This window comes from Taudactylus pleione, unplaced genomic scaffold (genome assembly GCF_031769625.1).
Source record: "Taudactylus pleione unplaced genomic scaffold, aTauple2 ptg000051l, whole genome shotgun sequence".
Classification (NCBI taxonomy): Eukaryota; Metazoa; Chordata; class Amphibia; order Anura; family Myobatrachidae; genus Taudactylus; species Taudactylus pleione.
In genome coordinates, this window is record NW_028284453.1 from 5,745,097 (window position 1) to 5,772,636 (window position 27,540).

General features: G+C 44.3%; 1 protein-coding gene across 2 annotated transcripts in view; it reads left to right on the top strand.

Moving 5' to 3' along the window:
- LOC148535484 (interferon regulatory factor 3-like) overlaps positions 1-27,278 on the top strand; it is a 36,954-nt gene extending 9,676 nt beyond the window's left edge. The window contains exons 2-10 of one of the 2 annotated variants that reach the window (XM_088462581.1): positions 6,704-6,887; positions 8,106-8,286; positions 9,220-9,305; positions 9,443-9,503; positions 12,805-12,999; positions 14,630-14,713; positions 21,707-22,075; positions 24,904-25,022; positions 26,347-27,278. In XM_088462581.1, the coding sequence (XP_088318707.1) occupies positions 6,723-6,887; positions 8,106-8,286; positions 9,220-9,305; positions 9,443-9,503; positions 12,805-12,999; positions 14,630-14,713; positions 21,707-22,075; positions 24,904-25,022; positions 26,347-26,436 (1,350 nt within the window). In that variant the 5' untranslated portion in view covers positions 6,704-6,722 and the 3' untranslated portion in view covers positions 26,437-27,278. Of the gene's footprint in view, positions 1-6,703; positions 6,888-8,105; positions 8,287-9,219; positions 9,306-9,442; positions 9,504-12,804; positions 13,000-14,629; positions 14,714-21,706; positions 22,076-24,903; positions 25,023-26,070 lie in introns of both variants that reach the window. The other variant, XM_088462580.1, reaches the window with a different exon arrangement.
- The last annotated feature ends 262 nt before the right edge of the window (positions 27,279-27,540 follow it).

Sequence of the window (27,540 nt, forward strand, 5' to 3'; positions counted from 1 at the left end):
TTGTACAGGGACCTCCAAATTGCTTCTTTTTCCTGCCAGTACAGGTACGGACTGTCTGACATGCCTACTTGGATGCTGTCACCGATGTAATCCTTTAACAGACAGACGCACGCTTGTCGCTGCTGCTTTAAGGATGCAGGTGCGGCTACAGCCCACACATTTCACAAAGACAGAAAAAAAAAGAATTTTTTTATTGTTTGTGGAGCGCACTTTGAGGGTTACACCACCCTTTAACAGATAGACGCACGCTTGTCGCTGCTGCTTTAAGGATGCAGGTGCGGCTACAGCCCACACATTTCACAAAGACAGAAAAAAAAAGAAGAATATTTTTATTGTTTGTGGAGCACACTTTGAGGGTTACACCACCCTTTAACAGACAGACGCACGCTTGTCGCTGCTGTTTTAAGGATGCAGGTGCGGCTACAGCCCACACATTTCACAAAGACAGAAAAAAAAGAATATTTTTATTGTTTGTGGAGCGCACTTTGAGGGTTACACCACCCTTTAACAGACAGACGCACGCTTGTCGCTGCTGCTTTGAGGATGCAAGTGTGGCTACAGCCCACACAATTCACAAAGACAGAAAAAAAATATTTTTTTTTATTGTTTGTGGAGCGCACTTTGAGGGTTACACCACCCTTTAACAGACAGATGCACGCTTGTCGCTGCTGCTTTGAGGATGCAAGTGTGGCTACAGCCCACACAATTCACAAAGACAGAAAAAAAAAGAATTTTTTTATTGTTTGTGGAGCGCACTTTGAGGGTTACACCACCCTTTAACAGACAGACGCACGCTTGTTGCTGCTGTTTTAAGGATGCAGGTGCGGCTACAGCCCACACATTTCACAAAGACAGAAAAAAAAAGAAGAATATTTTTATTGTTTGTGGAGCACACTTTGAGGGTGTCACCACCCTTTAACAGACAGACGCACGCTTGTTGCTGCTGCTTTAAGGATGCAGGTGCGGCTACAGCCCACACATTTCACAAAGACAGAAAAAAAAAGAAGAATATTTTTATTGTTTGTGGAGCACACTTTGAGGGTGTCACCACCCTTTAACAGACAGACGCACGCTTGTCGCTGCTGCTTTAAGGATGCAGGTGCGGCTACAGCCCACACATTTCACAAAGACAGAAAAAAAAAGAAGAATATTTTTATTGTTTGTGGAGCACACTTTGAGGGTGTCACCACCCTTTAACAGACAGACGCACGCTTGTCGCTGCTGCTTTAAGGATGCAGGTGCGGCTACAGCCCACACATTTCACAAAGACAGAAAAAAAAAGAAGAATATTTTTATTGTTTGTGGAGCACACTTTGAGGGTTACACCACCCTTTAACAGACAGACGCACGCTTGTCGCTGCTGCTTTAAGGATGCAGGTGCGGCTACAGCCCACACATTTCACAAAGACAGAAAAAAAAAGAAGAATATTTTTATTGTTTGTGGAGCACACTTTGAGGGTTACACCACCCTTTAACAGACAGACGCACGCTTGTCGCTGCTGCTTTGAGGACAGTATCATATGCAGTGACAGTAGAATTGTCAGAAATTGTTGGCACGTCCTTCAGTCCGGACCAGATGTCCAAACCGGCCCATGACTTAGGACAAAGGCGCACGCTTGGCGCTGCTACTGTGTTGATGCACGTGTGGCTACATTGCACACAAGTCACAAACACATAAAAAAAAGTTTTTTTTGTTTGTGGAGCGCACTTTGAGGGTTACACCACCCTTTAACAGACAGACGCACGCTTGTCGCTGCTGCTTTGAGGATGCAGGTGGAATCTAGACGGGATTTGGAACCGGGGACACACTACCTCCATCAATTGTCTAAATCCCACTGCACTAATGGCGGATACCGGAAGCACGTCTAACACCAACATAGCAGTCAAGGCCTCGGTTATACGTTTTGCTTCAGGATGACTGCTGTCGTACTTCATCCTCATCGCTAGGGACTGTTGGAGGGTCAATTGTTTAGTAAAAGTAGTGGTGTTCATACTTCCTCTCTGGGATGATGAACAACTCCCAGCAGCAGCAACTGCACTAGGAGGAAGTGGTTCTTGATCTCTCCCTATTTAATTTTATCGGAGAAAGTTTGGTCCTCCATTTATGTTATATTGATATATACGTGCGGCTAAGGCGCACACAAACACAGAGTAGTGCACTTTGTGGGTTCCACCACCCTTTAAGAAATGAGCCAGCCGGCTCTTTACTTATGGGACACAGGCGCACGCTTGGCGCTGCTCCATTGTTGATGCACGTGCAGCCACAGTGCACACAATTCACAAACACAGAAAAAAAATATTTTTTTATTTGGTTTGGAGTGTACTTTGGGGGTTACAGCACCCTTTAACGGTCAAGCCAGCCGGCCCTTTACTTATGACACAGGCGCACGCTTGGCACTACTTTGTTGATGCACGTGCGGCTACTGCACACACAATTCACAAACACAGAAAATATTTTTTTTATTTGGTTTGGAGTATACTTTGGGGGTTACAGCACCCTTTAACGGTCAAGCCAGCCGGCCCTTTACTTATGACACAGGCGCACGCTTGGCACTACTTTGTTGATGCACGTGCGGCTACTGCGCACACAATTCACAAACACAGAAAATATTTTTTATTTGGTTTGGAGTGTACTTTGGGGGTTACAGAACCCTTTAACGGTCAAGCCAGCCGGCCCTTTACTTATGACACAGGCGCACGCTTGGCACTACTTTGTTGATGCACGTGCGGCTACTGTGCACACAATTCACAAACACAGAATAAATATTTTTTTTTTTTAGCACTTGGGGGGAGCACCCCTGACGGACAGAGCACCCCCTGGACAACACTACAGCACCCATTTAGGACTGGGACACTGCACAGGACTTTGGAGTGGACACAGCCCCTAGGACAACTGACTGCACAACACAGTCCAGCCAGCCCCTATGGACTTTGAAGTAGTGGACACTGCCCCTATGGACAACAGTAGCACAGCACAACACAGCCAGCCCCTATGGACTTTGAAGTAGTGGACACAGCCCCTATGGACAACAGCAGCACAGCGCAGCACAGCACAGCACAACATTACTCTGCACTACACTACACTACACTACACAGCCCAGCCAGCCCTAACTCCCACCCTCCCTCTTCACTGTCCACAGCCGAGTGAGAAAATGGCACCGACGCGGGTACCTTATATAGGATCCAAAACCCGCGAGACCCGGAAGGCGGGATGATGACGTTTTGCCTCGTTTTCAGATCCGAGTCAGGCGGGAAAAGTCGAGCCTGACTCGGATCGGCCTCGGATCGGGGGGGCTCGGGGGGGGTTCGGATTTCAGAAATCCGAACCCGCTCACCCCTAGCTAGAATCTGATTGGTTGCTATGGGCAATATCTCCACTTCTAAAAACTCTCACTTTAGTAAATATACCCCTTAGGGCCTGATTCATAGTTGGACACAATGCTGTCTGCATACGGATCTGGTGATGTATAGTAGGATCACCCCTCAGAGCCTGCATAAGGAATTTAGGACAATTTCACGCAGGTCAGCATAGCGCGCATACAGGGGCGTTTTAAGAGAGTTGGGGCGCCATGTGCAGCCTCCGTTTGGGCCCCCTCCTCTCTGTCAGCGCACTGAGGACCTCACTCAGACCCGCTTGCTAGATGCGATCGCTGGCATCCAGCGTATGCAAATTTGTCAAAGTGACGGCATGGGAAGCGATCGCTCGCCAAGGCATAAGCACGCCCACTTTGGCTGTGTGAGCGTTCGCTCTGTGTATGCAGACACCCATTAGCATATGTAGAGATGCCCACTAGTGCACGTCATCTCCAGGAAGTGTTTTAAAACATTGGTACATCGAGCACCATCGGTAGTGATCGCAGCGCTTGTGATTGCCTTACCCTGCCGCAAGCACTGCGAGGACTACAGTGTAAAAAACAGGCATGTGACGTGTACTATGACGCTGCCTGTTAATTATGCACGCCTTACAAATAGCGTTGAAACACCCAGGCACGTCTGCATTCGCACCTCCACTCCCCCGTTATTAGTGTCCTGCCCCAGTTACCACCCACAAACGGCCTCTCCTGTCACTCATTACACTGGGCTGTCTTTGCTGGGTGAGCGAGCAGCCTGTGATCGCACAGAGTAGTTTGCGCACACGCAGATCAAAGCGTGCGCATGTGTGTTCGCAAACCATCTGGCCGCTTGCGAGCGCACAGCGCTAGCGAGCCGGTCTGAATGAGGTCCTGAGCGCGGTAGATTGTGGCTTCATGCCAGAATCTATTGCGCATGTGCGGTTCTCCAGGAAAATGGCATCCGTGCTGGTCACCGAGAAAATGACCGCCGCCATTTTTAACAGTGATTTTTTTGCTGAATCCGCAGAAAGGTAAGTATTATTAACTATGGGGGCAGGGTGTGCGGTGTGTGGGCCCCCCCGGACCCAGGGGCCCATGTGCACTGCACACCTTGCACCCATTATAAAGACGCCTATGTGCGCATGTCAGCCATATATTTACTGAACTTGCCACTGAGTGGGTGTTACTGAGTGGCAACAGGGCCCAGTGTGTAGGGCATGTTGATGGAATTGCAGGCTATTCAGAGATGAGTGTATGCAGAGATCCATCCGCTTCGTCTCCTGTACCGTGGATAGGTCTGGTGCAAATGCGTTCTACTGACAGCTACTTTCCCCAGCCGATGGATGGAGGAGGTCCGGTTGCACTGTGTCTGTATACAGACGGAAATCCGCATTTGTTTCCGAATGTGTGAACATCATCAACTGTGGCCACTTAGGGGCTGATTCTGAGTCACACGCAAAGTGGCTGTATTTGCGGGCAGCCGCAGAAGCCTGACTTACTGCCTTATGCTAATATAAGAATCCATAGGGCTAATACTGAGGAGATTCCTACGTCTTCAAACGGGAAGCTGCGCCGCCCGTTGATTTTATGCCCGCCTTCACAACCGTCATCACTAATATTGGCACTTTTCACCGGCCCCAGGCTAGGTGACAAAGATCTGTCAGAAATTGCCTTTCCTTCCCTGTACGCATGAATCAGATTTGCATGGAGCTTTACAAACCGGCCCAAAGACACTCCCACATATCATGGTGGTTCTGTGCACTCGCATTGCTGCCTTCCAGCTGCCACTCAATAATGCCCAATATCACAGAAAGACAGATCTCGCCATCTGCGCCTACACACAGTGATCCCTCCGATTCAGAATCAGGCCCTTAGTATACAAAGATTTAGACAGGAAAGATCCGTCCCATTTACACTATTGCCCATAGTGATCTAACAAATGTAGAGCAGATAAAGTACTGGTCAGTGCTTAAAGCATCTTAAACAGCAATCTATCACTCCCGCTGGGGTAAGCTACAGACCGTGTCAGCGCATCCAGGGCTCAATTCAGACCTGGTCGCTAGATGCGTTCGCTCGTTCCCAGCGTATGCAAATTCAGCTAAGTGACGGCAAGACAGGCGAACGCACGGCAAGCCATAAGCACGCCCACTATGTCTGGCTGTGTGAACGCTTTGTGTATGCAGAAGCCCACCAGCCTGTCTCAAGACGCAAACTAGCGCACGTCATCTCCAGGAAGTGTATGCAACCATCGGTACATCGGGTACCATCGGAGGCGAATGCAGCACTTGAGGTAGACTATACCATATCTCAAGAGCTGCGATCACTTCAGTGTGAAATACAGCCAGGTGACGTGTACTATGACGCTGCCTGTTAATTATGCACGCCTCTGAAACAGCGTTATTTCGGTCAGGCACGCCTGCGTTCACATCTACACTCCCCCCATTTCTAGTGGCCTGCTTCTGTTACCATCCACAAACGGCCTCTCCTGTCACTCACTCTGCTGGGCTGTCTATGCTGGGCGAGCGTACGCTTCCTGATCGCTCTGACTAGTTTGCGCACTGCGATGCTTACACATGTGCACAATGCGAAAATCAGCCACCCAACCGCAACTGCTGGCCTGCAGGGCCCCTCAAACAAACCTAAGCCCAAGTAATTATTAACCAATCCCTTGCCCCCCTCTCGACTCCCCTGACCTTTCCCTCATGATTTATTTAAGCCACCAACGAGGCCCAGGGTATGGCTCAATATATTAATTTCCTCATCTATATTGCAAGAGAGACACAGATAACTACATCAGTTTGTTTTTATAGGCATGTTTTGAGCAATACCTACAGTGTCTCTCCTTTGAATAAAATATTCCACTGTGCATAAAATACTCCGAGCCCTGTCCCAGCCCAAGAAGCATGTATGATAAGGACAAAAGCATTTTCACTACACACAGTTGTGTGACAGCTTTCACTGTTCATTAAATGTAGCTTTTCGGTCATCCAAACAATAATAAGAGCAATAAACAGTTTCTGAAATGTTTGATTCCCTGGTAAATAACTACTACTAATGTATTCTAAGGAATAATACATGGATACTGTTCAGTACATATAATACAGCAGCCCATGGGCCTTATTTATCAACAAGTATTATCACTCAAAACTAGTGATAAAACTCGCTGCGTGTGGTAATGGTGCTCCAGCCAATCAGCTCCCAACTATCATCTGTTTGAAAAATGACAGTTGGGAGCTGATTGGCTGGAGCACCGTTTATCAGACGCAACGAGTTTTATCACTTATTGTGAATGATCAAGCTCGTTGATAAATGATCTATATTTTGATAAATGAATAATATCATTGCATGTAGTGATTCCTTTCCATTTCCAGCTCTCTGTAGGCTTCAAACATGAGCTCCCAGAAGCCTCGTATTCTCATTTGGCTCTTCAACCAGATTGACAGCCCAGAGTATCCAGGTTTGGAATGGGTTAACAGCGAACGAACACAGTTCCGGGTACCTTGGAAGCATGGAAGTAGGCATGACCGGTCTGATAAAGAGATTAAAATTTTTGAGGTAAAGCTGGGGGTTTTTTTGGTCAGAATTACAATTGGGTTCGAGATTAATATATTTATTAGTTACAATTTATGTGTCTATTAGACAAATCCAAACGTTTCATATACATTCTGTCATGATAATTTTGATAAATCTGCCAAGGAGTGGGCCAAACCATGCTGCCACTTAATGAGGAGGCACCTGGAATGTCTCATATTTGCTTATTACAGTAGCACATTGCTAGGTTCCCTGTGGATCTCTATGAGGACACATTTGGCTAGTTGGAGGTGGGGTGCTGACTGTGTAAATTGTCCTTTCCCCCTGCGATGTAATTTAATTAATTGCAGCAGTGCGTAGAGGGGGCTGGATTTGCTGAGCATTAAATCACTTTGCCCCCTGTCCCGTCCGCCCATTTCACTAGGAAGTGAGTAGGATGTAGGAGGATTCCCCACTCTTCCGGAAGTCCATGGGAAAGTTGAGGACTCTCCCAGACGTTCCGGGATAGTGGGCAAGTATATGCGAGGCATGAGGAAAAACCACCGGTGTTGCTGATATTTTAATATATTCCTGCGCTTGTATCAATGCAAGATGAGCACAGAAATAAGTAACATGTTACTATATCTTCCTGTGTATTACTCTGCTTTGTGACTACTTCTAAGCCGTACTTGCCACCTTTATGTTTCTCCTTTCCGGGAGAAGCCCAGAGAGGAGAAACGCCATGTTCTTATTATATTATTATAGATTGATCACATTGTCCTCTTCCTAACATGCTTTTCCCACACCCGTACACTTTCTTCATGACCACACCGCAGTCTGGTTCCACTCATTTGCCCTCCTCCCTTAGTTCCTCCCTGTGTACTACTTTTTCCTTGATTCTACCTCTTTCCCCCTCAGTTCTATCTTGTCGCTGACCAAGTATTCCATTTGCCATGTCCCCCTTTACTTGTTCCCCTTTACATGTGTTCTTGTTATTTTCTTGCTAACATATGAATCAAGTCCTTTCTGTAAACCATTTCCACCAATGTTGTGTTTTTGTTTGACACATTTGAACTGTACTAGTTTATTGATTGGTTTACTAACTAAAGCAGAGACAACATTGAGAAAGTTAGCGAACACCGTACCTTGGTACAGCCATTGCTTAGTCTAGACAGATGTGACTGTGTCAGTTGCCACAGAAGAGAGGAAAATATCATTACAATCAATTTGGGCACTAATTGTCCTTACTTATCATGTTAACAGGCCTGGGCTATTGCCAGCAGACGTTATAACCCCTTGAAGGATGAACCTGACCCAAAACGGTGGAAGAGGAATTTTCGTTCGGCTTTGGATCGAAAGGACGGCATCTGTATGATCCAGGATCACAGCTTAGAAACTGTCAATCCTCACAAAATATACGAGATCACCGGAGGAACCAGTGGATGTAAGAACACGTCACAGGCGGATCTGTTAAGGGACATATTATATTGACAGGTGTAAATATGACTTGTTTTTTAACTTCCAAAATGTACTAAGGGGAACCTGAGAGCTCGAAAGCGGGTCGATGTTGGACCAGTGCGCATGCGTACGAGGGAGCCGGCTCCGTCGTGCGCATGCGCGAGACCCGTTTAGCGAAGGCCAAGCCGTCGCTGTGGGTCTCGTACCAAAGGGGGCGTGCTGTCGATGGTGAGTGACAGCACACCCCCTTTGGTGGGCGTGCCGGGGGCGTCGCTGCCCAGACGGAGGCGTTCCCATGGGAACGCCTACCGTCTGGGGCCGGCCCCACTGACATCACAAGTGATGTCAGTGGGAGTGGTTTTGGCTCTGATAGAGCCAAAAGCACTCCAGGGCTTGCGGCAACGAGACCCTACCGCAAGGGTCTCGTCGCAAGCCCGATGGTTGCGATGGTCTTGACCATCGCGACCATCTTTTTGGCCGCTCGCTATAGCTGTGGGTGGTCACCCACAGCTATGCGAGCGGCCAGAAGGCCGCTCTAAATATTAAGAGGGACGACCCTGATTCAGAGCGAGCGCTCTGTCAGAGTGTCCGGCTCTGAATCAGGGCCTCTGTTTTATAGTTTTAGTGGTGGAGCCCACTCGGAAACGCCTCTGCCTTTACATAACAATGCTGGATAACGAAAAAAATCCAACCTGTCCCACAGCGGTGCACATCAGCTTTGGACCTTATGTAGCTTCATAGTTACCTATGGTAACGTCTCTGGCATTTGCCACATTTTTAGCCAAAACGATCATGAAGGGAGAAAGCAGAAGGATGCTTGCAGTAATTAGCTTTTATATAAAGCATCTCTCAGGTATTGGGGCACTTTGGTTCTGCCTATGAGGAGGAGGCATATAACACATCTATCCCTTTCCATCAGCTCCTGAAGAACAGTACGCCAGCAGTGGTGTCACTCCAACCCTCCAGCAGACCGGATCCTGCAGCCAACAAGTTGCCGGGCCAATGGTGAGTTTGTCTTTTATATGATGTCTAGAAGCAGAAAGAAACTACAACATGAGCAATTAACGTTGGTTTGTGAATTCAGCTGTATGACACTGCATACATAACAACATACTGTATATGTGTGTCGTCTCTTTGCTCAGCCTCCGCATGCAGCCTTCTCAGAGGATCTGGACCTGACAGCATTGTGCCAGGATGAAACTGGTAAACGTTTATTATAGCAGGGGCCAGGGCCGGATTACTGTTTGTGTGGGGTCCCTAACAATAAAAAAGTCTCCTAATGATATACTGGGGATGTTAGTAAAAAGAATAGTGTGTAAATTCTCCCAGCATTACAATGTGTTGAACACACTGTAGTGCCCCCAGTTCACATTATGCCACAGTGCCTCCCACACTAATGATATAGCTATGTGTGGAGGCTACAGGGGTGTGGAGGCCGTGTGTGTGTGTTGGGGAGGGGGGACCCTGGGCGACTGCCCTGGCCATCCTATTGTTAACCCTGCACTTGCTGGGGCCTCTGCCGCTGCTAGGACTATGACCTCAGTGGAGTGGTCTAGTCTGTCTTTGTGCTTTATTAACTGTGATTTTCCTGTGGGTTATTTATGCACAAAATCTTAACTTTGTTCAGTAGTCCTAAAAAGTGTAATATGACAACCGAGCTGCACAACACTGGTAGATTTGCATTAAATACCATCCAAACACATTGTATTCCAACTTAATATAATTAAACTTCCACATACACCTATCTTCAAATTGCGCCAAACAGCCCTCATGAAAAAAATGCAACTAATCCACGCCATGCGTCTTTTCCTCTCGCTATTTTACTGAAGTTGCATTTTTTCCTTCTGCTAATGCGATAAAGCACAAGGCACGCATACACATTACACTGCCAGTGTATATACCTGCAATAGCAGTATGAAAAAGATACTAAGGGGTAAATTTACTAAAGTGAGAGTTTTTATAAGTGAGTTTTAAAAGTGATGTTGCCCATAGCAACCAATCAGATTCTACTTAACATTTAACTAGCACCTTCTAAAAGATAATAGCTAGAATCTGATTGGTTGCTATGGGCAACATCACTTTTAAAACTCATTTCTAAAAACTCTCACTTTATTAAATTTACCCCTAATAATCTAAGAAAAAAGGCAGGAGATCTGGGACCAATATGACTGAGCTGCGCCATACATCCCGCCATGCAGCATTGTGCCTATTTACACTGAATGATTGAGAGAAAATAGCAATTCGTACATCCCCAGTACGCTACAAGTCTGTTATTGTGTAGCTGCAGTGCAAAAAAGATGCAAAAATGCGAAATTACATGGCACAAAGTATAAGGAGCCCATACATTCCCCGATCCAATTCCCCAATGATCTGCAAAGATATTACAAATCCTCGACTTACCGATTCTGACCATTTTTGGGTTGGATCGGCAAATCAAGGATTTCCAACATGTTGGATTTTGCCGATTTTTCTTTTTTACATTATAATTGGCAAAACACATAGTTGCGCCGACTGATTGTTGATGTATGGGCTTGAGTCGTGTCAAGCATCTTCCTACATACAGTGTAGAAATGTTAGGTGAGTGAGGACACATCTGTACAAACGCATTAGTAAGGATTACTAAAGATGGCCGGACATCATCAATCACAAATATACCATTGACCAGTTCTGCATTTTTTTCCCCTGATTAATGATTCTACAATCCACCAATATGTTCCCATACATTGAATGAAAAAGGTCTACAAATCACTGTCAAATTTCGTCAAAGATCGGATCTGCAAATCACGGAAGTGCCCATACATCATCTCAAAGGCCGTCATTTCACTAGTCACGTGTAAAGAAAAAATCGTCAAGAACTGCTACGTACCTTCAAATCGGCTAATCATTACCATACACTAGCAGTCTACAGCCCCGATTGGTCTCCAAAATCCAACATGTTGGACAACTTGATTCACCGATTCTGATAGTTTTTTGGTCGAAATGAGCGATTGGCGAAACCAATAAATTTTACAAAAAAAATAATTAATTGCTGATTTATGGGCCCCTTTAAGCCCATACAAATATGATCGATCATTCCCTGCCAAAAAAAGGTTATAAAACCCACATGACCTACAAGAAATCTATAGTATAAATATCCCCACTGGCACATAGCAATGTTGTATACCAGTGGTTTGCATTGCTAACTCTCAGTTGGGTAGTATTCTAACCAGGTCATCATCTGTGAAGAATTTGTATGTTTTCCCCAAGTTTATGTGGCTTTTCTCCCACAGTACAAAAATATACTGGTAGCAGACATCCATTAGGGAATTTAGGCTCCCTGCTAGGGCCCACTGAGCACTTAGAGTCCTAGATTACTTGATCCCGTAGGATCAGGTTAATATTAGTGTCAGGACTGATGTGTCTGGAACCTTCAGAATGTCATTATGCTTTATTTATTGCTCTATCTGCCTCTTGGACCCTTTTCCTGTCCGTCTGCTAGTAACTGCACCAGGTAAACTTATGACGTCTAGGTTCCATCAAGTCCCATATACCTTTTGGGTTCTATATTAACTCCTACCACTAATGTTAATGTAAGGGGCTTTTCTGTGGCCTGTGCCATCACGCCCCCTGAGAGCATGGTGTCATGATGTCATTTTGAGGGGGCCGGGATGGCAGTGGCGGTAAATACAGCAATGTCCGCAGCATCCTCAGTATGCTCCAGGGGGTGTAAGAGCTGCAGGGTGCCTGTCTGTAGCGATTCTGGCTGCAGGGTGCCGTTCCAGGCATCCGTGTAGCCAGATGCAGGGGCTGTGGGTGAGCGGTGGTACTGCCCACAGGCCTCTGCGACGGCACGGCTCCCAAAAATCCACTCAAACTGTACAGCGGAGAGGAGGCCATAATCAGGCCCACCAAGAGGCCCGCCCGGCCCGGGCAAAAGGTGGCGTGGACTACTTTTGGGAGGCATGGCCACACCCCCTTAGGTTAAAGAAAATAAATGTTTTGCAGCACCGAGAAGTGGCGCCATGCGCTGGCGAGGGGGGTGCTGTGAGCCCCCTTAGCCCGGCGCATAACCAGTGGAGGGTGCGATCAGCTTGACCACTCCCCCAACAGGCATAGGAGACTGCTGTGGCTGCTTCTTAGCAGCTGCGAGCAGTCTCCCAGTGCAGCCCAGCACTCAGCAGCGTGTGCTGGGCTGCTGTGATGTAAGAAGGAGGGACCGGTGCCGGGTCCTTCCAGCAACTTCGGGCAATTAGTATCCGCTCCCCCCCTCACGGCGCCCCTGGCCACAATGACACGATTGTGCCGCCACGCCCTCCGTACCACCCACTTTTCCGGCCTCTACGCTCCCTCTCTACCAACCTGGAGGAGGGGCATGACAGTCGGTACGTATGAGATAAAGTAGTGCAGTAATAGATATAGTAGTATGAAATGCTGATATCCTTGGACTCCTGGCTTTATAATCCAAGTCAGGAGTCCACTGCTAACTTATCCTTAATTATGAGACATTTTTTCCATTGTTTTTCAGATTTGTACCGTTCTCCCGCAGACTTGCACGCCACCATAGATGAAATTGATCTAAATAAAATTTCATTTACTGAGCAAATTTGTACCAATGCTGTCTCATCACCCCAAGTAAATGTATATGGTGCTGCTGTCTGCTATGATGGTAACTACCCTGTGCACAGTGACCTTCCCCATTTGCCAGAACAAGTACAAGCAGGTGGGTTGTAATTTGGTGTAAAGTAAAAGATTATTCACACATTGGATTTATTCTTGTCAAGGCCTATCTGATTCTGGATTACACATTAGGGCGATGCCTTCAAATGTAACAGAAGAAATTACATGACAAAAAATAATCCTGCGTCCCTTTGTGTTTTCATTAGGGCTCCAATGTTTCTCGCGTTTACCCTAGACAGTCCCTTTGTATCCCATACAGGACCTATAAATCCCATTATCTCATATTTTTAGCTCCTGATAAGCCAAAATAATCAGAATAACTCTTTGACCTTAATTTTGGACATAAAAAGGAAGAATGGGGAGATTTCAATGACCTGAGCAGTCTTCATGTCCTGTGGGTCTCCTGGTTTTTTATATAAAAATGTTGGGAGTTGTGGTCACACGGCCATTCTATTTACTATGGTAGACAATAAACAATGTTCTGTTTTTATGAATGATATATAATCCTTGTGTTGTGATGTCTGCGCGGACCTTATATATAACATCTTGTGCTCTCATTTGAGTTTCTAAAACAGCATACAAGTTTAGGAATGTTTTTGAAAGGACAGAGAGGTTCAGGAAGATAGGGATCAAAATATGTTTTTTTAAGCCTAATTCCATTTTTCATTTCTTTAACTGCAAATAAATTTAGTAGACTCTAAGGGGTAGATGTACTAAGCCTTAAGAGAGAAAAGTATCAACCAATCAGCTCCTAACTGTCATTTTTTAAACCGTATAATGCATAGTGTCAGGGTAACCACCATATATTACAAAGTATCGCAGTGCCCGCCGTATAATGCATAGACTGTCAGGGTGACCACCATATAATACAGAGGCTCGCAGTACCACCATGTAATACAGAGTGTTGCAATGCCTGCCCTATAATGCAGAGAGTGTTGCTGTGCCCGCCATATAATGCAGAGAGTGTCGCAGTGCCTATCATATAATACAGAGTGTCGTAGTGCCAGCAATATAATACAGAGTGTCGGAGTGCCCGCCGTATAATGCGGAGAGTGTCGCAGTGCCTGCCCTATAATGCAGAGAGTGTCACAGTACCCACCGTATAATGTACAGAGGCCCTGATTCAGACCCGCTCGGCATATCCAACGAAGGTAAGCTGGGCAGCAGGTGGGGAGGGAGGGTTAGGTTAGGGGCTCCTGGTGGGGGGGACTGGGCTAGGCACACCCCCCTGGAGGGTTAGGCTAGGGGAAAGGGGGGTTAGGGTTAGGCACCCCCGGGGGGAGGCTAGGGTTAGGCACCCCCTGGGAGACTTAGGTTTAGGCTGCGGGGATGGGGGGGGTTAGGTTTAGTCACTTAGAGGGTGTTAGGCACTAGGGGGGGAGGTTAGGCACCCCTAAAGATGGGTTAAGGATAGGGGGGGCAGGGTTAGTTGTACTTACCTAAATCACCTGTCGGGATCTTCACTCCTGCTGGTCTTCTGGCGTTAGGGATTTGAACCCCATGCGGCCGGCGGTCATTCATGCTGATTCCATGTGTATAGTCATTATGAAAGAAACTCTCAGTGCTGCATCTTCTAAACATCGGCTCCAGACAGAGCCCGAAGTACATTGCACGAGAACGTTTTTCATGTTCACAAATTCTTCTAATTACATTTTTTTTTTCATATATTACAGGTGAACAAGTTCAACCACAACCGGTGCAGGACCCTGGGAATCTTAAAGAAAGAATACTTAAACATTTCTCGGAGAACACGTTTGGTGAGAATCCGTAACAATTGGGAAATTGCTTCAAATAAATGGGTTTTTTTTATTTTTTTAAAAAGACTAAAAACAAATACCCTACGTTGAACATCTAGATAAGGTGCCAAAGCCAACATGAGCATATTCACCAAATTGTTGTCTAAAAAGTACAGTCGTACAAATGAGTTCTATACATAACTTACATACTGCGGAATGTCTCTCTCTCTCATTCAGACCCGGACGCTAAGCCGCGATCGCTCGCTATGGGCAATTGTCGCCCGTCTGCACATGCATCGAAGTGCGCGAGCCAATCACTGCGATCAGGAATCGTGCGCTCGTAGCACAAAGACTGAGCGCTACCTTGAGTGACAGAATGTGCCGTTTGTGGTTGATAACAGGGGAAGGTGCTTGTGAACGGGGGAGTGGTGGTGTGAACGCAGGCGTGGGCATCAAAACTGAGTTTTATGGGTGTTCATAATTAGCATGGAAGCGTCATTATACACGTCACTTGGTTGTATTTCAGCCTGCAGTGATCGCAGTGCTTGTGGTGGGGTAGGGGCTACCTCAAGCGCTGCGTGCAGCTCCGATGGCTCTCGATGTTACCGATTAATCATACACTTCCCGGAGATGACGTGTGTTAAGAAAGGAAAGTGGGCGTCTTTAGACACCTGCGTTCGCTCATTGACGTCGCTCTATAAGAAATAGAGGGCGATTGCAGAATTTGCATAACCGTCCCCTTTTGGCCGCCAGCGATCGCGGCTTAGCATCCGGGTCTGAATCAGGCCCTCTGTCTCTGTCTCTCTCTCGGTCTCTGTCTCTCGTTTCCTCCCACATTCCAAAACACATACTGGTAGGTTAATTGGCTTCTGACACGTGTGTGCGTGTGTCTCAAATACAAGCCAGCAAAAACATTCAAAGCCACCACATTGAATTGACTTCTGTGGCTGTGAATCTTCTTTTTGCCTTTCCCTGGCACTGGAAAATTCATTATCTGTTCCATTAGGATTTATCACACTGAAAATGGGACTCTCTCATATAAATATGACTCGAGTACACTATTATATGGTTGTTGTTTGTTTTTTATTTTTTAGTTACATGTTATATGTGATTAACTGAAAATAAATCACCTCTTGAAAGTGTTGTAAGAACACGCTACAGCACTGAGAGGGGATTATTATCGGCAAACTTCTATTGAATTGCAAGGTGTGAAGTGTTATCTACTCATTTTCCCTTAGTGGCAATAATCAGGTGCGTGTGTGTGTGTGTGGTTTTTAAATGATGTTTATGGTCTTGAGCAGAGGTTCCCAAACGCGGTCCTCAAGGCACCCCAACTGTTCAGGTTTTAGAGATATCCATCTTTGAGCACAGGTGGTTACATTAAATTGACTGAGGTACTAATTAAGTCACTTGTGGTCAAGCATGGATATCCTTGAAACCTGGACTGTTAGGGTGCCTTGAGGACCGAGCTTGGGAACCTCTGTGACTATTTTTGTGATCTTAAAGATAGTGTATCCAAACTGAACTGAAGAAAATCTGGCTGAATTTCACCAAAATGGTCTAAATAGTGATCTAATAATTTGTCAGAGAAAATGAGTGATGTACTAATGACCTGTATAACATTCATTAATTTGTGAATCCCAGTGGTTCTCAACCTCAACCCTTAATTTTTCTGAACATGTCATGTTTTAAGGATCTCTGTCTGTAGAAGCAGGTGGGAGCCGGCAAAACAGATTAACTTGTCTGTGCATAATTACAGTAATCCACAAAACATGACCTGTTGGTATTTGAGTACTGAAGTTGAGAACACCTGATACCTTATTTATATGGCACCACAAGAGATCCGCACTGCATTACAAAGTACATAAACAGAAACAGTATGAAGAAAACAAGAAAGGAGTGACTTACAGTACAGTACAGAACATTGCAGGACATGGGTAAGGGAATCAGTATGCGGCCGGAGGTTCAAATCCCGGCAGCGGCAGCCAGACACAGGTGGAAATTCCAAACGTCAGAAGGTATAAACTAACCTATTCTACCCCCTAACCCTAACCCTAACCCTAACCCTCCCTTAGGGGTGCCTAACACTAACCTCCCCCCCACAGCTAATGCGAGCGGCCAGGATGATGGTCGCGATGGTCAAGAACATCGCGACCATCGGGCTTGTGACGAGACCCTTGTGGTAGGGTCTCGCCCATCGCAAGCCCCAGAGAGCTTTCGGCTCTAACAGAATTTTAAACCAATAATGGATCTTAATAGTGAGGCAAACCTTATTGGATAAAAGAAGTTTAACTATAAGGTACATATTGGACCCAAAATCTCCTTTTTCATTTCTACATCGCATCAATCATGTGATGTAAACATAAGGTCACGTGGTATAACTAAATCACGTGATCCCTTGTCCATCAATACGAGAACAGCCCCCTCCGCCCTATATTGCGGCGTACAAATAAAACAGGGGCAAGAGATCACCACCTACCACTAAACTTCATTAATCCACATATAGAGCGGCGTACATCGGCTCCAGTCCGCGTCCTTCTCTCATACGTATATTGCGTTCTGAGAGTTCTGGGTGACACGTGACTATAGTAAGTCACGTGACCACTCTCACATCAATACACCATACGTGGAGCATCATACAGCGTCATCAATCAACGTCCCCTTCACATTTGCATCTCGCGCATTGTGGATTCAGGGCAGCCTATGAATGTATTATGTCACCTGACCGCTCTAGTAGTTAGGGTATGCCCTTAATAAAAATGTCGGGTTTAACACTCGATAACGAGAGGGTTCATATCCACTTATATATACAAATATTTCTGGCTATTTAGACATATACTATATAGGAGCAAAAGTCGCTAACATGACCAGAGATTTGGGACCAATAAATAATCTTATGATTATCTCAATCTTAGTAGCAATTGCTTTAATAGCAGATCATATAACATATATGTCTATAAAAATAGCAGAGAATAAACATAATACTCTTAAATATATTCAAATTAATATTACTATCATTACACACAGATGAAAAAATACTATTATTTATTCTTTATTCCTTAAGAAATATTTGCTCTATTTATTTAGAAAAAACATGAATATCTCATATAATAGAACATAGATATTTTTATGATATTAAAATCAGTTGTACCCATATATCAAAGATATACATTCCATCACATGACTACATCATTTAGTTATCATTATTAAAACGAGTATGACACATTGTCCCTAATAGCCACTATAAACAAATATTATGAGATCCTACTTAATTGGGTCCATGACTATATCCTAACCCTCTAGACTAAATTAGACCTCATCCTAATTTAATGTTTTATTGAAAAAGAAAACCATATTAGTTAGGTCAGAGAGAGCATCATTACTAAAATTATAATCTATAAAACAATATTCAACTCTACAGACTCATTCAAACCATTTGGATGCAATGTATCTAATTTAAACATCCAAAAGATTTCTTGGATACAAAGACGTTTAAATCTGTCTCCTCCTCTTTTAGTAGCTGATATATGTTCTAGTCCAATTATTGTGAAACATGTTGGATCTCCATTGTGTTTTACATCATAATGCTTGGAAACACTGTGTTTGGGGTTCCTATTCAAGATGTTTCTACGATGTTCCATGAATCTAGTTTTAATTTTTCGGGTAGTCCTCCCTACATAGCGTAAGTTGCAGCCACATGTCAATAAGTAAATACAAAATTCTGTATTGCAATTTATAAAACTTCTGATGTTAATCCACTCTTCATTCCCACTAGCCAAAACTTTAATGGATTTTCTTGCGTGCTGACACGTGGTACATCTATTACCTCCACACTTATAAAAACCACAAGTGGGTTTCAACCATGATAAATTAGAATCAGCAGCATTGTTCTTTTTATTATTAGATGTTATAGATTTTAAATGGCTAGGTGCCAGGATATTTTTCAATTATTTATTTTTCTTGAAAATAAAAGTAGGTTTAATGGGTATGCAGCCCTGTAATATGTTATCCTGTCTGAGAATATTGTAGTTATTTAATATTATCTGTTTTATCTTTGCGTGTTGGCTGTTATATGTTGTAATAAATGTCAAGTGATTGTCCATATGTTCTGTCTTAGTTGGAGTGTCTTTTGTTCTTTTCTGTAAAAGACTCTCTCTAGACCTTAATCTGGTTTCGTTTAATGCTTTTTGAACAATAAAGTCAGGGTATCCCCTAACTAAGAAGGATTGGGACATATCTTTGGCTTGGCTCTCAAAAGTAGCTATGTCTGTACAATTCCTTCTTAATCGTAGAAATTGGCCCTTAGGAACATTTCTCTTCCACGCAGCACTATGTTCACTTTTGTAGTGGAGATATGTGTTTGTTCCAACTATTTTATTATAGTTGGATGTATGGATATTACCATCCTTTATCTCCAAGGTTATATCAAGAAAATTAATTAAAGAAGAATGATAAGTGTATGTGAACTGTAAATTATAATTATTTGTGTTAAGTGACGTGACAAACATTTGTGCTGTTTCTAAATCACCATCCCAAATAATAAATAAATCATCAATATACCGGCCATAGAGGACCAGATGTCCGCTGAGCTCGCCTCCCCACACATGATGGTCCTCAAAGTGACCCATGTACAGGTTGGCATAGCTCGGCGCAAACCTGGTCCCCATTGCCGTTCCCATTACCTGTAAATAGTGAGTATCCATAAACAAAAAGTAATTGTGACGTAGTATAAAGGAAATAGAATCCACCAGAAATTGAACATGTTTCTCAGATAAATCATTGTCCGACTTTAGTTTCTCTTCTATAATCTTTAAACCCATCTCATGTGGTATATTTGAATAGAGACTTTGTACATCTAGAGTAAGAAATGCATATGACTCTTTCCACTCCAGATTATTGATTAAATTCAAAAAGTGAGTGGTGTCTTTGATATGTGATTTCAACTGAGAAACTCGCGGTTGTAAATAAGTGTCAACATAGTGAGAAAGATTAGAAGAAAGGGATCCTATACCCGAAATTATAGGACGGCCCGGTGGTGCAGTGAGGGATTTGTGTATTTTGGGAAGGTGATAAAAAATAGGAATAATAGGGTGTTCAATCAAAATAAATCTATATTCTTCTCTAGATATAATCCCATCTTCGAGTGCTGCATCAAGGAGATTTACCAAAATAGGGAGATAAAGTTTTGTGGGGTCTGATGTTAATTTACAATAGAAATTAGAATTACTTAACTGGCGAAAGGCCTCAGATATATAATCATCTGTATTCTATATCACCCTCCCTTATCTGCCTCTTTTATTACTATTTGTGTATCTTCGGTCAATCTACGTAATGCTCTTTTTTCCCATTTGTTCAGATTTGATTTACGTTGATATGTGGAGGGAGAATGTTCAAGATTACATAATTGTTTAAAACTGTCTAACGTGGTTTTGTAAAAACTTTCAATACTAGCACTTTTATATTTCAAAATCCTTTTATTTTAGTGGTTCTCAAACTCTGTCCTCAAGACCCCAAACAGTGCATGTTTTCCAAAATAATTAGCTCCACCTGTGGATCTTTTAAAATGTGTCAGTGAGTAATGAATACACCTGTGCACCTGCTGGGTGACCTGGAAAACGTGACCTGTGTGGGGTCCTGAGGACCGAGTTTGAGAACCACTAAAATAAAAGGATTTTTTTCCGTAATTTAATCAATAGATTTCAGATGAGTAACTTTTGCACAGATAGGCATACATCACGGATAAGGAATGTAACAAGAACTTTGTGGACTCTAAAGCAGTACTTCCCAATTCCAGTTCTCTAGACCCATAGGTGGTGCTAATTATTTCACCTCTGATTCTGTGAGGAGACCTGGAAAACGTGAACTGTTAGTGCTCCCTGCACTGGTCTAGAGCAGGGTTTCTCAACTCCAGTCCTCAAATACCACCAACAGGTCATGTTTTTTGGATGTCTTTAATCATGCACAGATGAGTTAATCTATTTTGCTGGGTCAGTAATTATCCCAGGAATCCCCAAAAAATGGCTTGTTGAGAAAACTTGAGGTCTCTCAAACTCAGTCCTCAGGACCCCACACAGTTCACGTTTTCCAGGTCACCCAGCAGGTGCACAGGTGTGTTCCTTACTCACTGACACATTTTAAAAGAGCCACAGGTGGAGATAATCATTTCACTTGTGATTCTGTGAGGAGACCTGCAAAACATGCACTGTTTAGGATCCGGAGGACCAAGTTTGAGAACTTGTGTTCTAGAGCAAAGTTAGAATAGATTGCCAAGGATTCTCGAGGGAGGGACATTCTCTCATCTCCTTCCTCACCTACCTTAACAGTCCGCTTAACTATGTGCCACTCAACTCACAGGTTAGTGACATCACAGATCCCTTCCATTCACCTCTGAGCAGAATTACATCCAGGAACCCTAGATTGTCAGCTCACGTGCATTCTGGGGCTCCAAATGCCTTGAACTGTCTGTGATCACACAGCAGGGAGATCATTAAGGTCCCTGCAGACTCCGGACACCGCGCTATTCTTCTCAAAGCACAGATAGCATGGATGAGCAGAGCCCGGAGCAGCACAGTAGGTGTAAGAGATGGCATCGCATGGTGGCCAGGGAATTGTGCCATTGGCTGTGGCGTATGACCTTTAACTTGAACCTATAGTTTTAAATGCTAGAGTATAGTTACTTGCTTATTAAATTGAACTGTAACTATAACTAGGGGAGATGTATCAAACCTTCGAGAGAGATGAAGTGGAGATGTTGCCTATAGCAACCAACCAGCTCCTACCTATCATTTATCTGACAGTCTATAAAATGACAGAAGCTGATTGGTGGCTGTGGGCAACTTCTCCACTCTCGTGAAGGTTTGATACATCTCCCCCTTTGTGGGTTATGTGCTGAGAATATTAACTTGGTGGCTTTAGTGTTCACACTGAAGGTTAGCACATAATCCTATATATGATGTGTTTATTACGCGCATTGCACAGTACAGCAGAAATGTTTGGTGTCTCTCTTTGCTACAGAAACTGATTTTGAGGTCAACATTTTTTACCGAGGGACCCAGGTTGGAAGCACCTTGGTGAAAAACCCACATGGTTTCTACATCACCTCTGGGCAACAGTCCATTCCAGGCAGCTATTTAGACCACGTGGCTTTGCCGCAACCTGCAACGTCAGTCCGCGATCAGCAGCTGGTTCAGGCACTTGACTATATTCTGACAAAGCTGGAACAAGGAACGCTGGTAGAAGTCCAAGGGGGCTTAATCTGTGCCAAAAGGTCAGGCCAATGCCGAAGCTACTGGAGTATGACCGATACACCTACAACAAACAGTCCCAATAAAATAGAGAAAACCAGCCACTCTGTTTTGTATGGTGTGCAGCAGTTTATTACAGGTAATCACTTAAAAGTATTCCATTTTCTACTACTTAACAAAAGTCTGTAATGACTAGAGAGAGCTTTTCATGACTGCCACAAAACAGTAATAGTAACACACGAGGCATATGCATATATAAGCCACTACACACCACACCAGAGACAGGTCATAGCTTGTCACAGAGCCAGCGCTTCCTCCAACACAAACTACACACTCTACCTGTATACTGTATACACCCTTAAAGTAAAAACACCAAGCTGCCAACTGCAGGTGAGCAGTAATGTGTGCAGGATTGTTGGGTGTGTGGTGGATTGAGGTGGGATTTGCATACTAGCCTACATTCCTAATTAGGACCATGCCCCAACTCTCCCAAAGCATGTCCTTTTATTGTGGGTGTGTTCATGCCCATTGTGGGGGTAACTACACCTCTTTTGTACAGTTGTTAGGGACTGAGGCAATTGGAAACATTTATGTTCAGGGGTGTTGTTTGGGATTAGTGGGGAGATGTATCATCTCTTCTAAACAGAACAAGTGTAGGTGTCGCCCATAGCATCCAATGAAAGCTAGAATCTGTTTGGTTGCTATGGGCAATACCTCCACTTGTTTTTAGAATGTTTGACAAATCTCCCCCTTGTTGTTAGAGGGGTTGGTCCTATTCTTAGCTTTTTGTTTTAGCAGTAAGATAATAACATAAAGCGCAGTAACAAATTCAGTGTTTCCTGGCTAAGTAATGTATTACAACGCAGCATGGCGTTGTTCCTCGCATCCTCCCACAGCAGGTGGGACGGCCACTCGCGATCGGGCGTACACAATTATTATTATTATACTTTATTTATATGGTGACACAAGTGTTCCGCAACTCCTTACAAAGTACATAAATAAGTGAACAAGAAACCAGTGACTTATAGTACAATATAATGCAGGACGGATTTTTATATACTGTACATTGCTGCATTAGCGATCATAATACTCAAATAAGCAACCAAGTGTTAAGTGCCCTAGTGGGGAGTAGATGAAAGTGTAAGTAAGGAGAAGCACAAGAGAGTAGCGGGCCCTGCTCGTGAGAACTTACATTCTGATGGGGAGGGGCAGACAAACAGGTGTGACACAGATGGGGTAGACCTGAAGGAAGGAGCATGTAGCAGTGGGTTAGGATGAGAGCTGGAAGGCTCTGATAAAGTAGCGGGTCTTGAGAGCCTGTTTAAAGATTTGTAGAGAGTCTGACGGGGAGAGGGAGAGAGTTCCAGAGGTATGGAGCAGCACTGCCAAAATCTTGGAGGCGGAAGTGGGAGGAAGTAATTAGTTGGCAGGAGAGGTGGCCTGCATTTGTAGGATGAAGAAGGTGGACAGGAGAGTGAAGGGAGATGAGATCAGAGATGTAAATGAGATAGGAATGGGTGAGGGCTTTGTAAGCGAGCGTGAGAAGCTTGAATTCGGTTGTGAAAGGGAAGGGGAGCGAGTGGAGTGCTTGTAGGAGAGGGGAGGCAGATGTAGAATGTTTGGAGAGGAAGATGAGCCTAGCAGAAGCTTTGAGGACAGAATGGAGCGGAGAGAGGTGGGAGTCAGGGAGGCCAGGTAGGAGGAGGTTACATTAATACATTCTGGAGATGATGAGGGTTTTAGTAGTATCCTGAGTGAGAGAGGGTCTGAGCTTGGAAATATTTTTTAGATGGAGACGGCAGGACTGCCAGAGGTGCTGAATGTGTGGTTTGAAGGAGAGGGAGGAGTCCAGGATAACTCTAAGACAGCGCACTTTGGGGCTAGAGGAGGTAGATGTGCCGTCAATTGATAAAGAAATTGTGAGAACAGAGGTTATTCGGGACGGTGGGAAGATGATCAGCTCAGTCTTGGATATATTAAGTTTAAGAGAGCGCTGTGACATCCAGTAAGGAATAGAGGAGAGACAGTTGGAGATATGAGTGAGAAGAGGGGGGAAAGGTCAGGGGCAGTCAAAAGAGCTGAGGAGTTCACATAGACAGGCTGAATAGAGGGAGAATAGGAGCAGAATCTTGGGGAACATCTACTTTAAGTGGAGAGGGGGGGAGGAGTCTTGAGAGGAGACAGATAAGGAACGTCCAGAAAGATAGGAGGATAGCCAGGAGAGAGCAGTGTCATGTAGACCAAAGGAGTGAACGATTTGCAGGAGGAGATGGTGGTCCACAGTGTCAAAAGCAGCAGAGAGGTTGAGGAGAAAGAGCAGAAAGTAATGGCCCTTGGATTTGGCAGCAAGGAGGTCATTGCATACTTTCATGAGGGTTTCAGTGGAATGGAGAGAACGGAAGCCAGATTGAAATGGATCAAGGAAGGAGTGGGAGGAAAGAAAGGCGGTGAGGCGGTTGTAAACAATACGCTCATGGAGTTTGGAGAGATAAGGGAGGAAAGAAATTTGGCAGTAGTGATGCACATGATATATCGTTCCAATTTGCATCAGAATGATATATCGTGCGAGGGAACGCCTAGTGCTGTGGTTCTCAAACTCGGTCCTCAGGACCCCACACAGGTCACGTTTTCAGAGTCACCCAGCAGGTACACAGGTGTAGTTATTACTCACTGACACATTTTAAAAGATTCACGAGGTGGAGTAATTATTTCACTTGTGATTCTGTGAGGAGACCTGGAAAACATGCTTTGTTTGGGGTCTGAGAACCTGTGGCCTACTCAGCTTTACTCTTGCTGATACCTAGCACCGTCCAGCAGGTGCACATTTTTGAAGGTTTATTTTCTTGGAAGCAGTTAGTTCTCCTTTAACTTATTCACCAGCTGAAATGTGCCATACAACGGTCAGATTACCTTGGCGTATAGCTCTGCTCTGTGAAAGTGACATTTCCCCATCTTGCTTCCTGTCAGAACTGATTGAATTTATGGAACATAGGAGGAAAGAATCTCCACAATATAAGATATGGATTTGTCTTGGAGAAAAGTGGCCAGATAGCATCCCATGGAACAAGAAATACATTATGGTGCAGGTAAGTCATTATGGGGGGAAATGTATCAAGTCTTGACAGGTGGAGACGTTGACCTCTTGGGATTTAATCATAGAGAATAGAATTGTAGTTTAGGACTAGGCGTCATTTCGCTGTCCCTCTGATGGCGTTGTGCACAGACATAGGGGGTTAGTAACAAAATCCTCCAAACAGACCCCAAAACACCAAAATCATGTCATTTTACACTGGATTGAGCAATTGATAATAGCGGAGCTGCTGGAGAGTGAGTACTGCACCAATTTGTGACTTGCATGATTTTACTCTGCGCATACTCAGAAAGCAAACGCACGCACAAGCGCCATGCAGACCTGCCCACATTGTGCCGGTATTAAGCCTTAGAGGTGGAGCGTGGATGGGAAGGGGCGTTCTCACAGTCCAGTAAGGTTCACGCAATTGCGACCTGTACAGATCAGAAATTATGCACATATAGGTGGAGCATACTTTGAACCTGTATAGAGCAAGTGCAGATACACACTGATCATGTGCATGTAGGACCGGACTGGCCATCTGACATAGGGCCTCAGGACTGGCTCGGGGAGTGTGGCTGCTGCTGCACAGGGTGAAAGTCACCTTCCCGACTCTGGAGGTGTCCTCGCCATCAGCCGGAGTTCATGGTATGAATGAAGGGGTGGCGTCAATGCAGCACCCAGCGCACATGATGGGCCGGTAATTCTCCCGGTGCTCTGTTCAGCCAGGATACTGAGAGACAGGGGTGTGCTGTGAAACTTAACCACGCCCATTTTGCACGTGCGCGCCTATGGCATGCACACTGGGGGAACTGCCAGGGCTGATCTGCAGCCCCAGTCCATCCCTGTGTGCATGGCTCTGAGTATGGGTGTAAAAACGCTACTTATCCATGCATTTGTTTTTTAAATTTATGTGTATTTTGGTACTAACATTGCATCAGCGGCTGTGTGTACACCTAGTGATGCTTACGTGTTTTATTTAATGTCCCACCTTGTATGACTCACCTCACACCATGTATGCAATGCATGTGTCAGATTAGTGTCCGTTCTCCATCCCTATGTAGATCACACCCGTGGTGATGCGGCTGCTGCATGAGCTCAGTTATAGCACCGGAGCTTCCTCACTAACCGACAGCGACATCAATCTGGAAATCTCTGACTCTCTGTCCAGCACAAATGACGTGTTGTCACTTCTGAGAGAGATTGAAATGATGGACTGGGCCTAGACCATTAGTGCTTGCTAGGGGTTGTAAGTCAAAATACTAATGATGGCAGTTGTGCCTGCGTACAGGCATTGCGCTTAAAAATGTGTTTATCTTTCTTCTTTATATATAAACTAGCTGGAGTACCTGACGTTGATTTTAAGAATGTTTGTTTACACATCATCCTCCAACCAACCTCTCCTTAGGCAGGCTTCACGAAAAGTATGACAAACTTCTCCATCAACAGTCCTAAGGTTCTTCGAAGGAAGTAGGACCTGTAACAGTGTAAAGCAAACTTCGGAGATAGAAGCATTCAAAATTTGTAGGATGTACAGTGTAAACACGGCCAAGAGCTTCTGTTGCTCTGATACCAGGATGACCATCTACAGCGACTCCCTGTTTTCTGCGCAGAAAAACTTTTGGAGAAGCATTCCATGTGTAATATTTTGGCAGCTCACGGAACAGCAGGGTCCTTGCAAAGTCATCATTTTGACACATTTGGAAGAAAGAAGTAAATGTTGTTGCATCATTTGGTGTAGTCAGAGAGCTGAGAAAACTTTAGCAGGCTTTGCCAGCAATCTTCGATAATAAACATTAAGATCATGACAAAACATGACAACACAAAACGCTTGTTCTGAGGCCCTACCCATATGCCGTGAGGCCCCACAATGAGCGTCCAGCGAAAATTGTGGTTTTAAATTAATTAAAAATGAACAGTAATTAATTTCGATTTAAAATTTTTTTAGATGCCTCCGCCGTGTTTTAATACGCTCGTATGTAAAATGTCATGATCTTCGCTTGTAAACTGTGTATTTGTATAGAAAGACAGAAGTACAGAAGGACAAATTTTCGCTTTGATATAGTAGAGAAGATAGAAAAGAAAAAATAGTAAATAAGCTAAATCCTTTTCTAATTCCGTCCCTGACCTGTAGAGGGTGAATGCTATGAAAAAATTGTGGTTTTTCATTAATTAAAAATTACCAGTAATTAATTTAGATGTAAAAAAAAATTTTTGCCTCCGCCGTGTTTTAATACGCTTGTATGTAAAATTTACGATCGTGGTTTGTAAACTGTGGATTTGTATAGAATGACAGAAGGACGAATTTTCGCTTATATAGTAGATACATTAAATGTCTGAGTGCAAATCTCCCTATTGATGTCTACTATGTATTTTATGGAGATTAGAGCGAAGGATGAGTAAATATTTTGTGTGTCTGGGATCACCATTCTATGGTTCGGCCACTAGGTTTAGGAATTTTAATAATATATACAGATAATATCATGGTTTGTTTTATTACTGCCGTACTATATATAGGCATATCTTCAAAGGAC